The sequence below is a fragment of the Lolium rigidum genome, chromosome 4 (assembly GCF_022539505.1).
Source record: "Lolium rigidum isolate FL_2022 chromosome 4, APGP_CSIRO_Lrig_0.1, whole genome shotgun sequence".
Lineage (NCBI taxonomy): Eukaryota > Viridiplantae > Streptophyta > Magnoliopsida > Poales > Poaceae > Lolium > Lolium rigidum.
Window position 1 is genome coordinate 231,379,782 of NC_061511.1, and position 14,984 is coordinate 231,394,765.

Here is a 14,984-nt window from a genome sequence, read left to right on the forward strand (position 1 = left end):
ATAAACCTTAAACTAAAGATCCAAATTCCCATGTTTTGATCCCCGTATGATATGTCGCCGACGTTGAATGATTTGATATCACTTTCCATAAATTAGTTTTTTTTGTAATACTATTCTTTTTTAATATTTCAGGTAGAATCATCTTTTGCTCAAATTGTGGAAAAGAAGTAACATCAGCCAACTACTTCCACGAGGCCACCCTTGGTTTTTTCGATAATGAAAATATATTAATATCATGAAGATACCAATTACATCTAGCCTCTGTAACAACGCAGTGTCCTAATAGTAATACGGATGCACACAACCAAAAAAGAATGAAGAATTGCAAAAAAAGAAAGTTCCGCTATAGTGATCTATTTCTTGTAACAGCTAACCAAACACCACCAAGACAACACCAGAAATTTATCTTCTCTAAAAGCGACGCCTCCAAAAAAAAAATGGTGCACAAGCGCCATCATCGCCCTGATCATAGATCATAGGTTTTCATCTTGGAAAAGGTCCGCTCTCTTAAAAACAATACCTTCAACAAAGTCACCCATGATTGTCGCTGTAGAGAGTCATATTTGGTGCTAAAGTTACAAAATAGTCATCTTGTGCTGGAATTGTGGAGGAGAGGTACTCCTTTCTCGAGCCTGAGAGCTATTGATCTATAGAGTTGGATTTGATTGAAGTTTCTGGGCATAGTCATCTTTTTCCCCTCAATTGTTGAATAAAAAGTATGCGGTGTCAATTCCAAGCTTCGCTAGCCCGACGGCTGTGTCTCGGCCGCCAATCAGGTCAGTGATAGTCGACTAATGCGACGAGGGGCCGTTTCGAGGGCGGCGCGACCTGTCTTTCCGAAGGGTGGCAGGACACTGGCTTCTCGCACATGCCTGTATTTCTCTCTCTCTTTCTCTGACGATGAAAGAACATGAACATGGTGCCCTACACGGTGCATCTAGCTACTCGCTGGATTGTCCCTTTATCCATGCCATGATCCAAACTGAACGATGTGGTCGGAGCAAACGTACATATATAAAAGAGCGCTGAACCCCAGCAAATTAGCCTTTCGATTCCATGCGCGCATTATTGCCGTTTGAATACTCCAGAAGGAGGTGGAGTACTTTTTGAAAGTGCATGCGTGACTAGCCAGGCCATGCAAAGGAGAACTTTTAGAACTCGATCAGTTCTCGCTTGAGCTGCGTCACCCTCCTTCGACCAGAACCGATAATAATTAGGTTAGCTAGGTCTCTTTTCGAGCAGTTTGGGAAGAGAATTAGGTCATGCTCCCTTTTCGAATATGCAAATGCAGTCGAAAGTGTTCGAAATAATTGCGGTAGAAAAATCAAGTGAGCCTTTAATTTACCCAATGTTCTGGACTTCTGGTCGGCTGGAAGGTGGTAGTGCGCGCGTGATCGATAGAGGATATGTCACGCTGCTGGACCGGCCGATCCAAATTCCAGAGTCTCATCTCCTTGATCGACTAGTCCATGCTGCATCGCTGCATGCCTCGTAGGGTTGTGCCGTGCATGCGGACATGCGGTAGCTCTTGATTTGTCACACTTTTCTTGTTTTGTATTACAAGGGGTACGATTAGCTTTGTCAACATAGTATATATGTGGTGTTAGAATTACACCCACCTGAATCGAGCATGGGACATGCACCGGTTTGGTGTTGAATATATATAATTGTTTAGTTTCTTTCATTTGATCGGTCTTTCGATTGCATTAATATTTTTTGGAAATACTCCCTATGTATAATTGAGGTGTTTCAAGGTGCAAGGTTAACCATCAATTTGGCACAAACCATGGATGGTGTACTATGTCAATAAAATTGTATCAATATATTCATATTCTTTATGCCAAAATGTAGTGCATGCACCTGACTTTCTAAAAATCCAATGACATAAAGTTTTACTAAATATGTGAACCACTACAATAAAAAATCTATATTATTAGAATCATCATGAAATATACTTTTTATATTATATATATGTATTTCAGGTTGTAGATGTTATACTACCTCCGTTCCAAAGAATAAGGCGCACGTGTATTTCAAGACGAACTTTGACCACAAAAATTCAGCAACAAAATCTTGATTATATCATATGTAATTAGTATTGTTGGATTCATATTGAAAGGCACTTTCTAATGATACAAATTTTGTACGAATAATCTTTATATATTTGAAGTAATTTTTGATCAAACAAAAAGCACGTAAAACGAGAGCGCCTTATTCTTTGAAATGAGGGAGTATTTATCTACATATTTGGTAAAAAAAAACCACAATCTTTGACTTATAGAAAACTCATATCATTACACTTTGACATATGGAGGGAGTATTTGAGAATCAGCTTCAAATAATATATTGTTTATATCACGTTACACCACATTATCAGTCTAACTAACTGTCCAAGTAGAATCACGAAATTTTAGGACACCACATAATATGTGGATGGAGGAAGTAAGTAATACTACCTCCGCTCAAATGAATACGCCTTGTAACTTTAACCAAAAGTCAAAGCTTACAAAATATAAAGAACAAAATATAAATATCTACAACATGAAACAAATATATTATAAAAATATATCTTACGCTGAATCTATTAATATTGATTTGGTACTTTAAATATTTATATTTTATTTTATAACGTTAGTTAAACTTGGGGGAGTTCACTTTTGATTAAATTTATACACCTTATTCATTAGAACGGAGGGAGTAAGTTACTTTTGCCATGCACATAATTTCCTTTTCTTTTGAACAAGAACAAGAGATCTACTATAAGAGCAGGAGGATTCAGCTTAGCCGATTAAGAAACGCAATAGTTCTTTTCAATCACATGTCCTTCCTTCAAGTGTTTCTTTTCAATCACATGTATGAAGCGTTGATTCAACCTATTCAACCGGTTTATAATAATAAAAAGATTTGGAAATTGAGGATACCACTAAAGACGAAGGTCTTTGCCTGGTACTTACGTCGTGGTGTTATTCTCACAAAAGATAACCTTGCAAAAAGGAACTGGCATGGTTGTAAGAGATGTGTTTTCTGTCAAGAGGACGAGACAATTAAACATCTTTTTTTCAGTGTCGGTTCGCCAAAGCTATATGGTCAATCATTCAGATAGGATCTTCCTTATACCCTCCCCGTAGTGTTGCGAATATTTTCGGCAACTGGCTAAATGGGGTAGAGGTTAGGTTTAGGAGTCTTATCAGGGTGGGAGCGTTAGCCGTTATATGGTCGCTCTGGCTATGTAGAAATGACAAGGTTTTTAATGACAAAAATTCTTCTCTTATGCAGGTAATCTACCGATCTACGGCTATGCTCCGTTTATGGTCGCCACTTCAGCGATTGGAGGACCGCGACCTCTTTATGGAGGTGTCTACACGATTGAAGAATTCGGCCAAGGAGTTTATTATCCAACATGGGTGGCTGCATAGTCTGAGGATAGCGGCTCCTCCACCTTGATTTGATCACCTTTGTATGAGAACAATATTTTTAGTTGAACCTTTTATGTTCGGTTTATCCGTGTACGGCTGTGTGCATCCCAGCTATGCAGAGGCCGGGTGTATTACGTCAAACTCTGAAGTAATAAAACGCCCTTTTTCGAAGAAAAAAAGTGTTTCTTATCTCTTTCCTTCAAGTTTGATTTTTTATATGAAAATGTATCTCTCACCTGCTTCATTCTCATTCAAATGAAACCATGTCCTTCAAGTTTGATCGAGTGAACTAGAAAAAAAAATAGTTATTTCTCAGTTTCTCGAGAAGATACAGAAAAATTGTACAAGAAGATGTAACCAACATTTGCTTTGAGAATTCATTTTTTTCGAATTGAGAAAGGACAAATGCTTGTCGGACCACTACAATTTGGAGAGAAAAAAACGCTTACTGACCTAGCCGCCTGCGTCGCTCCCGTGAGCGACCATGGCTCGTATGCACCGCCGTCGCCTCTCCCCCAAACATCGCCTCCTCTTACCCGCCGCACCAGAGAGTGTTACCGGATGAAGGAAAAGCAACGTCGGCTGCGGCGGGGCCTTCTTTCCCCTCGCGCGGTGGTGGTGGCGCGGGCTATTGCCGTTAGATGGGGGTGCGGCTCTGCGCACGGGGGAGCACCGGCGTGGCAGCGGCGACCTCTCGCCCTTGTCAGCGGGAGTGCGTGGTGGAAGTGCGCGGACGACTCAGGGCATTGCATGGATTTTTCGAAGCAGTAGGATGATGGAACGGTGATCGTCGTGGCGATGCAACAGCCACCACATGTGGGCTTGATCTAGGCCGTTTTCGGCCCTCGCGTCGATCTGCGGTGTGGCGGTTGTCTCGCGTGTGGCATAGCACCTTGTCTCGATGAATTTCCCAGGCATGGACATGGATGTCCTGGACCTTGCGCTCTGTGCATGGTGGGGCCCTCCGTCATTGCTTAGGATGGCTGGAATGGTCGGTTGCATGGGGGGGGGGGGGCTAAATAAAGGAGGCGGTCCTAAGATCCCTCTCTTCTCATGAACAAAATCTACCTGACGCATGCCTTCACTGATTTAGCTCGAGTGTCAAGTTCTGGAAGGCTCCGCCATCGAACTCCAAATGGACGACATGAGTGGAGTTTGCCGAACCGGATGCGTTTCGGTCGTGCGCAACCGTGTTTTTTTTTACTGTTTGGTTTCAGATGGAGCGATGGGAAGCTCTTCGCACTATTGAACATGTCTTAGTTTCATGGTGAAGTCAAACGCAGAGAGTGGCATGGAAGCCGAGATCTGAGGACTAGTAATGATGGCTTGAGTTCTTATGGCGATGAGGTTTTGGCTTGGTGATTCGTGCATTGGAGCAGCGGCATTGACAAGTGGGGACGGCATCATAGGATAAATTCAAAATCTAAACTTGCAAGGTGAAAATTCAAGGTCTCTCCTTAATTGTTCGTGTCTGGCAATAGCCTTGTTGAATGCATTGTTTTGTTAGCATGGACTTTCCCCTAGGTGAAAACCAATGATCGATGGTCAAGGCGATGACGGTGTTTGTGCAATGTTTTCTTTTTGCAAGCATCGTTTTTGGAGAAGAATTTGTGTTTGATGTTGTTTGGGTGGTGTTTGGTTCGCTGCTACAAGGGATAGATCAATGTATTGGGGTTTTTTTTCTTCTGTAATTCTTCTTTATTTTTGGTTGTATGTATTCGTATTGCCACCTGAACACTGTTTTGTTGCAGGCTGGGTGTAACTAGAATCTTCCCGTTATTAATATATTTCCTTTATCGAAAACAATCTGCACCAGTTTAGTTTTCCGCGGGGACTACAACCTACACTAACAATAAAGTAGAAAATAATTTCATGGTGTTATCTGACAGATGCTTAGCGGCTAGCAGATTTTTTTTCCATTAACCTCTTTTAGTTCCATCCTTTTAGTTGCTGGTCGCTTTTGAATGCATCGCCTCCAGCCAGGTATTGGTAGTTGTGCCTGTTTATTTGCCGATCACACCGGATTTTTTGACACCCGAGTGCACTACCGCACTGCAAAGTTCGGAAACACCATGGTTATGTCCCTGAAGAACAACAACCACAATAAGCATGATTAATAAAATCACATGGAATATAAAGGGCAAGAACATTAGAAGATAATATATGCTCTGTGGTCTGGCTAGAGCAAGAACACGGGCCGTAACCATTGAAGAGCAGAGCAGCAGATGATGGACCACTCACTGGAGATATGGAAGCGACATGTTCCGCAGCGATGCTGGGTGCTTCTTCACAAACTCCTCCCATTCTATGGGGTCTATCCTGCCATCGCCATTGGAGTCTGCTTGACTGAATGTCTGATAGCCCAAAAGGAGCAGTACTGGGCGTGTTAGAAGGAAGAAAATAGACTCCAGAGACTAAATACATGTAGAGAAGTAGCAGCAGTATCTTGTTAGTTACATTATCGACAATTGCGTCGACAGCATTATCCGAAAGGAATAGGTCCGACTCATCCAGAATCGCCAGGACCATCTCCCTAAGCTGTGTCAACAGTTAAGGCAATCTGTTAACTAAAATCCAGCATAACCCATGCACACAGCACACTAGGAATTTACCTCTTCTTTCTCGATGTAGCCCGTCCCCCTCAAATCGTACAATTTGAATGCAACTGGAAAGATAATGAAAGCGATTTCTTAGAGCAAGTAAAAGAATGGAAAGGCGACAAAGATGGTTTTACAGGCATGCGTACACGCTCTCTTGTCCGATTCAGGCGCTTTTGGGTGGAACGTGCTGAGCGACCGCACGAACTCCCCGAACTCGATGACACCGTTCCGCTTCAGGTCAAAGAGATCGAACACCCTATCCGCGAAGAGATTCGCTCCTTTGCTGGTCCTGAACAAGGCAAGCTGGAATTCTTCCTGCACCGGGATACCATCAGACCGGGAGACGACGCCATTGCTGCTGCAGGAGATCGGATGGAAAGGTGTGCGTTACCTTGTGGATGAGGCCGTCTCCGACTTTGGAGAAGCTGAGCTTCTTGTAGAGCTCGTACAGCGCCTCCACCTCGTTCACCGTGACTGCAATGCAACAATGCCCGCAACGTTTCAGTTCAGGTGCAGAGGAAAACCAATGCTATAAAGAAGCAGGAGCTTGAGAACGCGTGCTTACAGCAGGTCTGGGAGGCGAGGACGACGGGCTCCTCGTAGCCGGGCGCACGAGCGGACCGACTCGACGGCGACGCCGCCACCGAAGACGAAGCGCAGCCCATCCCCTGCTCCGGAGATGGATTGACGGATAGGCGGCCCGGCCGGCTAGAGCTAGACGATGTAGCCGGGAAGCTAAGCCCGAGCACGAACTCCCGAAGGTGTTGGCCTCAGGGCCACGGAGTATATGTAGACGGTAGCACACCATGCTTCGAGTGGTTCCATCTTCCGGCTTACGTAACGTGCGGGTCCTCGCTGTTTTCCCTGTCACGGGAGATTTGCCAGTTTCGTTCGTTCCTCGTCCTTTCATGGATGGCCTAACGTGTCCTTTTCATCGATGGTACCTTTCACCCTACCACCACTCTCTGAAGATTCAGGCCTTCTCTTATTCGCGTGATTCTACATTTTCAAAGCATTAGGTGCATGGGAAACACGAACATGGAAATACAAGTTGTCATTGCAACATGCGCCGGCTATAGGCTATAGCCGCAACCTCCCAAAACAGTTATATCCCGGTTATAGCTGGCTATTTAAGGATCTTGGCATCTTTAGCCGAGCTATAGTAGTTAGCCGCATCATGTGGAAAAGGCTAAAGGCTATAGCGGGGCTATAGCCTGACTATAGTCGGCTATTTAAAATAGAGGCAACACATAAACTTTCTTCAAGATTAGGTTTCGTGTGGTAGACTGGTAATTCGCCTTCTGTGAGCGACTATTTCTTAGTCGATATAGATATAGATTTAGATTTTTCCTAGGTCAATATTCCTACCAGTATACAAGCAAGTAATCCCAATTCACGAGGTTTTCAGATAACATATGTGAAAAAACGTTTTTCCTCCAATGCTAGAAAGAAAGAAAGAGGCGGTGATCTAGGGTTCCACCCTAGCCACTGCCATCTGCTTCGTCTCCTTCATCTTCGGCAGGGAATCGATGGGTCCCTGCCTCCTCTGCTTGCCGCTCCGGCAGTGGGAGGGGGTGGGGACCTTAGACCTACGCTCGGCGCTGCACAAAGGCCTGTAAAATTAGAGTTTGGTTAACCGGCAACGACATTATGGTGGCTATGGCAACACCGTCTAAGACAAGAATAAGGTGTTCCCGCCTCCTCATCCACCTCGCCGACAGCGATCTCGTCGGTGGCATCGAGGAGGGCGGGGAATTGTCTTATCGCTACTTTCATGGAGTGGTGGATCTCGTTCAGTCTATGTGTACTACAAGTTTGGTGTTAGAAGATTTGGATCAACTCAAGGGTTTAATGACGACGACTTCAACTCTGGGGCGCTGCTCCTTAGGGGCACGTTCACGAAGAATTCATGACCGTCATCAACAAACTCCAATGGAGTGTCGGTGGCTCGCTCTGGCAGCTATGGTGGCCGTTATGTGTTGATATTGAGTAACAGTAAAACTCACCTAGGCACCGTAGCGATTTTAGTTTCTGAACCGTTGGATTGAACCATTAAATGCTCGGGATTGGTGGTTGTTTCACGCGCCCTGTGTTGGCTGTTTTACCACACCAGCTCTCATTTCCCGGCCATGCCCTTACTCCCATAAAGGACATGCGCCTTTTGGCGATTTACATAAAAATAACCCTTTTTCGGTAAGAATTGCACAAAATGATCCTTCGGCCAAACTATTTCATGATTATAACTCTTTTGTGTGGCGCCCTTCGCAAATGCGCCACATAGAAGAGTGTGGCGTCCTTGGCAAGGCGCCACACATGCTGTCATACGTGGCGGCTCGAGCCTGCTAGCCAACAATATGTGGCGTCGCTACTACTGACGTTACATAGATAAGTGTGACGCAAGATTAGAAGCAAGGTTAGAGGCGTGAAATAATTTAATTTGCCGGAGGGTTATTTTTGTGTAAATGGCCGCGTTTCTTGTGGACTTGCGGTGAATCGGGCCGACATCCGTGAAAATTGAGGGCCAGATTGCTTAGCCGTCCGCTGGACTGCTCACTGCAAGATTTCACTGGTGCGCCGCCAGTCGCCTCCACCCCCGCCGCTTCTCACTGTCCTGTCCGTCCTCCTTTGTCGACCCAATCACCTCGCCCCATATCCCTCCTTGCCAACGGAGCTGAAGAGAGGCAACAGCAATGGCACCGGCGTCCTCACCCTCCGTGTCTCCGACCCTCACCGTGAGGCCTCCTGGGAGCTCGATACCCATCCTCATCCGACCTGGACAATTCCAGTGTGTGGTCGGCGCTCTGCTTCCCGCGGGAGTTCGAGAAGCCGTCCAGAGGTTGTGTCAGATCCACGAGGATTTGTTCAAGGCAATATGTTCGGGCGCAAGGTAATTACAATATTACATGGCTTGATACCTGCCACGATTTAGCATGTGCGCTGAATCTGTAAGGCAAAAGCAGACCAAATCCATTGCGATTCCACCATTCTTTTGAAGGGATATTCCACCAAATTTATTTCATCTGTTTCGTACATGTTCGATGTAATGCATAATAGATTGTCACAATTTCCATACTTGTGTGGCTGAGCAAACAGTTGCAGGGCAAGGATAAGTGGGCAAGTGGCCATGCTGTTATTATGTTTGATGGATTGCATGCACAATGTTGTCTCCTGTTCAAATCGAGTCTGAAGCAATATTGTTTGTTTTATTTTGGAACAGAACATGGACTAGTTCTCGATGGATGCAAAACCAGGAGGAAAAAACAAACATCCTTCATATTGTTTGCAGCAGCTGGTTGGAAAGTGATAGGCAGAATGGTACACGAAAAACTTGCTTTCCTTCAAACATCTGACATGTTTAATTGTTTACTTTTTGTTGCGGGTAATTGTTCACTTCTGACTACTTACTTTTGTGATTTCTTACAGAAAATAAGAAGCCTCCATCCATTTCATCTGTTTTTTGAATAACAATCTGTTCATTTCTCGGAAGACTTGGTGATGCAAAACAGACAATTGTATATGTATATTCAGGTTCGGACATTAAAGAACTTTATTTTAAATATTGTCGATATTTTCAATATCTCATCTATTTCTAATATTCTCAACATTAGGTTTTACTGGTTGAGCTAATACTGAGATTTACAACATATTTTTATTTAAATTAAAATATATTTCAATATCGTGTTGGATAATATTTTGTGGGAAAAATGGTGTGGGACATTGCACAGAATTTCACATAGTGGACATGTACCATTTTTGGATTCCATGTTTCATAGGAATGATGCCTCCAAATAGCTTATTCAGCTGTTCCAAAAACTATGGATATTAGAAATGTTAGTAGAATAGTTTGGCCTAAGTGACTGTAAGCATTAGACATTTTTCCTACATACCACCTGTATGCTAAACGTACTCCATTTATATAACCAGTGGATACTTAGTCCAGCATTTCTTGTGTTTATATATGTAAAAAAGTATATAGATTGCACTTGGCATGTCGGTGGATTATCTCAGCCCCGTTTGCTCAACAACCATTTTTCTGTTTTAGACTTTTAGTGTTTGTTTTGTCCTACTTTCATCTACTTTTGTAGCTAATCTGAAGAACATATTGTATAAAATAAGCGTAAAACAACACAATTCCACAAACCGCAAACTGAGCTTTGAGCTAGATACTTTCCTGACTGCAGCAAGGAACTGAAACTGACACACACCATGTGGTGTCTCGGTCGTCGGAAATTTTGTATGGAGATTAGTTATTTTAAGCATAACCATTTTCCTTGCATTATAGCATGAACGGAGAATGGCTCCCAAGATTACTTTGAAGGACGGGCCTGGTGCAGCGGTAGAGCCTCACCGTGAGGTCCCAGGTTCGAGTCGCGGTCTCCTCACATTGCACTTCGTGAGGGTAAGACTTGCCACTAACATCTTCCCCAGACCCCGCAAGTGCGGGAGCTCTTAGCACTGGGTACGTCCTGTACTGTTACTTTGATGATATCATCTTAAGATGCATGTGGTTGTAAATATTCAGGTCTAATTTATAGATTTTAGAAAGTAAATTTACGTCACGTTGCATAATCAAATTTCATAACCATGTTGGTTTAGTATCAGCAATATTTTGGTGCTGTTAAATTGTTCTATTACGCTACATTCTATGAGTGTGGATTTTCTTAATAGATCGCGATCAGTTGCAGACCGAGTGATTGCATCAGTAGTAGTTTCTTCTTTCCATTGATATTACCACAAGAAGTAAAATTGTGGTACACATAATGCATTTATCTGTTCATGGCTATTTGCTTTAGTTTTGTAGGACACATAATTCATACATAATCTCCGTGACCTGAGGCTGAGCCGTTGATGGCACGCCAGTGTCGATGTGAAATCATGTTCTTGCACCGCCATTACCTTCCGACCACATCAACTTCTACTAACAGCGCTCCATCGACACCACCATTCCCATCATGAGGACAAGGACATGGTCTCATTTAGCAAATTGCTTGAAGAAGAGAAATAGTCACACTTTTCAGCGGTCTCTTGCTAGCTAAAGGATTGGAATGGAATAGCACCCGAGAGAATTCGGGCTCCCCGACCTCCGCCTCGGGCACAAACAAGATAAGCTGATACGGCTGTTCCCCTTGCTTGTGTTTCGAGATGGGCTCCTTTCTTGGTTAATTCTAGCATCATCTTAAAATGCATGGATCGATGAAAATGCTGGTCTTTGGTGTGGCTGCTCACGGCAATTCTTCGTGGTGTAATCAAGTATGTTAAATCATGTTCCTGATAAGGTAATATGTGATGATTCAGGCAGTGAACTTCATCAATCTATGTGTGCTTCAAATTAGAGGGGAGCAAGTGTCACCCGATATGTATATTTATACACTCCTAAGTTACACGGGAGTAACTAGAGCTGTATAACTTTAACAAGCATGTCTTATTTTATTGTAGGAGTAGCTTGTTATTTACTTATATTTGAGTAAACTGAATTTCGCAAAACGTGGTTTACCATAAAGGTCATAGCTACTAGAACCTTTATATCGGGTGTTAGCATGTATGGAAGTCGTGTAATTGTATGAGAGTTGAGCTAGCCAGATACATGGTCTGGTATGTCTCAAGTCTCATTTACATAATACTTTTCGTTGCAGTGCATGTTGCCCTTGCAGACTAATATCCATAGATGAATGACCCTTAGAAACACCACGGCTCTTTTAAATAAAATGATTTGTTTAGTACACTTATTTTCTTACTGACTTTGAGCTATGTTTGTAGTGTTCAAACTTTTATTTACTTATATTGATTTTTGCATAAGATAGATGGGCGCAGCAACGCGCGCTTTCACGGTCTAGTTTATTGTATGATAGAAATAACAAGCTTGGTCGTTTATTATATTATGACACATGCAAGCACACTGTGCCATATGAAAAAAAGACTTCTGAAATCTTGAGTGATTCAGAAATATGATTTTCTTTAGTTCCCCTCTGAGAAAATTATTGTTACTAATACTACCACAAAATACGATGGAAAATGGCTACGAGTCGGCTATGTGAGCTTGATAGACTAAAATGTCATTTTGAAGTTTCGATGTGTTTTTCCTTTCTATATAATAATTATATAAAGAAGTTGGGCGGACACCTCGATTATATTTTTTGGTGTCAATAACTTACTACATGAACAATGTGTGCCTCTACATAGAATTATAAGAAAGTAAATAATGATAATTTTACGGGGGGTTGAAGTCACAGACCGCGCTTTTCTTTTGCCCTGTTCGGGAAGTAGCCATGGCTAATATTTTCACATGGTGGTCATCGCATTAACCTCCAACAAGTAGTTTCTATAGTCTTGATTCTCGTTGTTTACCCCCTCTAACCAGAAGTCATTGTCTTGTGATCATCTGAAGCTTTCCCGCTATCAGAATTCGTTCTATTCTCCTATTTGTGTTGACTGCTTGGGAGTGCCTTAGCTCAACCGTCCATATCACACCAATGATCATGCCTTTCCTGTTTGTTGATCTGCTCTAATCTTCGACTTCTGAATGCATTACAAAGCTCGGAAATGCTGTGGTAATGTCCCTGAACACAAACGACACCACTAATAGAATAAGTTGAAATGTAAAGGCAAAAATCATTTTTATATATCTTGTTTGGTTTGCAAGATTCAACATCATAGGATTTTTTCATACGGTTTACTTTGTATGCAATTCCAAAGGAAAGTTTATATGAGAATTCTGGCATGCGCATAATGTTATATGGGTCATGTTTTTTATTTTGTGGTATGACCAAACAACTCATAGAGAAATGCCAAGATGGGAAATCCACTATACGAGGAACTTCATGTTGCTGCAAAATCACTCTTACAATGGCATAACTCAAATCTTTATTCGATACTTCAACTTAGTGTATACTTAATTTCAATGGGGCTACCTCACTACATAATGACCTTCTCATGGCCATCCTTAAGCATTAATGTTTGGTTTTTATTTTGGAATGGGGACATACCCTGGCCTACTCCCTTGTCGGAGAATAAACGTAGCTTTCTTTCTTTTTAGAGCTCAAACATTTTAATTTGACAAAAAAAATTATACAAAAATAACAACATCTGTTACATCAGATTACTATATTATTAAACTACATGTCTCAGATGTGTCTCCTTTCTTCTAGAAGCTTCTTTTAACTTCCTCAATAATTTTAGAACCTCCAGAATATTCTGAAATATGCATGGCTTATTCTCAACACAGCTCGAATATTACAGACTAGTGTGTTCTAAATTTCCGCAGAATATAATATGGCATGATATCCTATACATTTGTTTCTGTGTTTTTAGAATCCATTGAACCAACGAGTCCCTTAAAATTCTGGAGAGACAAAAGAAAACTGCTTGTGACACCTAAAAAAGTAGAACAGATGAGAGTACTTACTGGAGATACGGGAGCGACATGTTCCTCAGTGACGCTGGGTTCTTCTTGACAAACTCCTCCCACTCCTGTGGGTCTATCCTACCATCGCCATTCGAGTCGGCTTGATTGAATGTCTGACTCGGTCCAAAAGGAGCAGCACACAGTATATGTTAGAAGGAAGAATAAAATAGTTCCCAAAGACTGAATGCTGGGAGAGAGGTATGTTGTTAACTACATTGTCAACGATCTCCTTCACAGCGGTGTCTGAAAGAGATAGGTCCGACTCACCCAGAAGCGCCAAGACCATCTCCTTGAGCTGTTTCAAGAGTCAACGCAATCTGTTAGCTGAAATTCAGGGTCACTCGTGGAAATTGCAAATTCCAGCCTTTATATAAGTTGAATGAGTGAGACAATGATTTACCTCTTCCTTCTCGATGTAACCTGTGCCTCTTAAATCATATAACTTGAATGCAACTGTAAAGAGGATGAAACAAAACAGAAAATGCTGATCTATTAGGTAAGAAAACAAAATAAATGGACAGCAGAGGGGAATGGGCAAGAAAATTTATACACTTAGTCTTCTCTGATTCCGATGCTTTTGGGTGGAATGTGCTGAGCGATCGCACGAACTCCCCGAACTCGATCACCCCGTTTCGCTTGAGATCAAACATATCGAACACCTGCCAGCCAAGATGGAAAGCAGACGGATAATCATACGGCCTTGCTCGTGCAAAATCATGAATTCAGGATCGGAAAGGAGGAGACACATGAAGTGTTCTCTTACCCTGTCCGCGAAGAGATTTGATCCTCTGCTGTTCCTGAACAAGGCGAGCCGGAACTGCTCCTGCTCAACGGCAACAAAACAAGAACCCACACAAGATGAGCGTAACCTATAGCTGGGAGGGTGAGACAAGATTGGGTCGAGAGATTTATCTCTGTTACCTTGTGGATGAGGCCATCCTTGATGGCGGAGAAGCTGAGCGTCTTGTAGAGCTCGTACAGCGCCTCCACCTCGTTCACCGTGACTGCAAACCATCCACACGAATTCAGAAAGCAACGTCGTCAATTTTCACTTTCAGCTCAGTAACAGAACCAGAGGAGTACTATTATCAGGAGGCAGGAACTGAGAATGTGTGCTCACATGAGGTCTGGGCGGCGAGCACGGCGGGGTCCTCGTACCCCGGCGCGCGCTTGACCTTGGGCCGCCTCTTCGACGATGAAGACGACGACGACACGCCGCCCATCCTATGCGCCGGGACGGTACGCCCGCTCCGTCCGCTCTCTCCTCTCCACGCGCCGTCGATGAAATGATTGATTGCCACCCGGCGAGACGACGACGGCTCTCCGACCCTGTCTTTGTACTGGGTATCCGTCTCTCTCTCCCCTGGCCGTGGCGCCGTTTAGTAATGGCGACTCAATCGGTCAAATGGTTTTTGCCGCGGCGTACACTTCCCACTGGAGATCCGATCCCCTCCCCTCCCCTCCGCTGCGCCCTCCCTGTCTCCATCGGCCGATCTCCGGTCGCCATTGCATTATCTGTTTTCTTTATGTTATCCGTTGCTTTGACAATGGGAATATATGGCGATG

At 43.2% G+C, this 14,984-nt stretch overlaps 2 protein-coding genes and 1 long non-coding RNA gene across 3 annotated transcripts; 1 reads left to right on the forward strand and 2 right to left on the reverse strand.

The window, feature by feature from the left end:
• Window positions 1-5,248: 5,248 nt before the first annotated feature.
• LOC124649777 (calcineurin B-like protein 4) lies at window positions 5,249-6,681 on the reverse strand. The gene is made up of 7 exons (XM_047189352.1): window positions 6,582-6,681; window positions 6,408-6,490; window positions 6,163-6,331; window positions 6,029-6,081; window positions 5,874-5,954; window positions 5,658-5,770; window positions 5,249-5,500 (listed from the first exon to the last, which is right to left on the reverse strand). Exons 1-7 carry the CDS (start codon window positions 6,679-6,681, stop codon window positions 5,461-5,463), a joined length of 639 nt encoding a protein of 212 aa, XP_047045308.1. The 3' UTR covers window positions 5,249-5,460.
• Window positions 6,682-9,231: 2,550 nt separating this feature from the next.
• On the forward strand, window positions 9,232-10,471 carry LOC124706884. Its single transcript, XR_007004610.1, has 3 exons — window positions 9,232-9,331; window positions 9,440-9,544; window positions 10,299-10,471. It is a non-coding gene; the product is annotated as an uncharacterized LOC124706884 (long non-coding RNA).
• A 1,653-nt stretch (window positions 10,472-12,124) lies between these two features.
• LOC124649778 (calcineurin B-like protein 4) lies at window positions 12,125-14,727 on the reverse strand. The gene is made up of 8 exons (XM_047189353.1): window positions 14,539-14,727; window positions 14,340-14,422; window positions 14,182-14,241; window positions 13,969-14,077; window positions 13,819-13,871; window positions 13,633-13,713; window positions 13,419-13,531; window positions 12,125-12,573 (listed from the first exon to the last, which is right to left on the reverse strand). The coding sequence occupies exons 1-8, from the start codon at window positions 14,639-14,641 to the stop codon at window positions 12,519-12,521; spliced, it is 657 nt and encodes a 218-aa protein (XP_047045309.1). The 5' UTR covers window positions 14,642-14,727; the 3' UTR covers window positions 12,125-12,518.
• Window positions 14,728-14,984: the final 257 nt, after the last annotated feature.

What these genes read in the sequence shown, in the direction of transcription:
- LOC124649777 (XM_047189352.1), bottom strand. Translation starts at nt 6,681, where the DNA reads ATGGGCTGCGCTTCGTCTTCGGTGGCGGCGTCGCCGTCGAGTCGGTCC. An exon ending in GCTACATCGAGAAAGAAGAG is followed by an intron (nt 5,955 to 6,028) that starts GTAAATTCCTAG and finishes CTGTTGACACAG; the next exon opens with CTTAGGGAGATGGTCCTGGC. An exon ending in ATGTCGCTTCCATATCTCCA is followed by an intron (nt 5,501 to 5,657) that starts GTGAGTGGTCCA and finishes GTTGTTCTTCAG; the next exon opens with GGACATAACCATGGTGTTTC.
- LOC124649778 (XM_047189353.1), bottom strand. Translation starts at nt 14,641, where the DNA reads ATGGGCGGCGTGTCGTCGTCGTCTTCATCGTCGAAGAGGCGGCCCAAG. An exon ending in GTTACATCGAGAAGGAAGAG is followed by an intron (nt 13,714 to 13,818) that starts GTAAATCATTGT and finishes CTCTTGAAACAG; the next exon opens with CTCAAGGAGATGGTCTTGGC. An exon ending in ATGTCGCTCCCGTATCTCCA is followed by an intron (nt 12,574 to 13,418) that starts GTAAGTACTCTC and finishes GTTTGTGTTCAG; the next exon opens with GGACATTACCACAGCATTTC.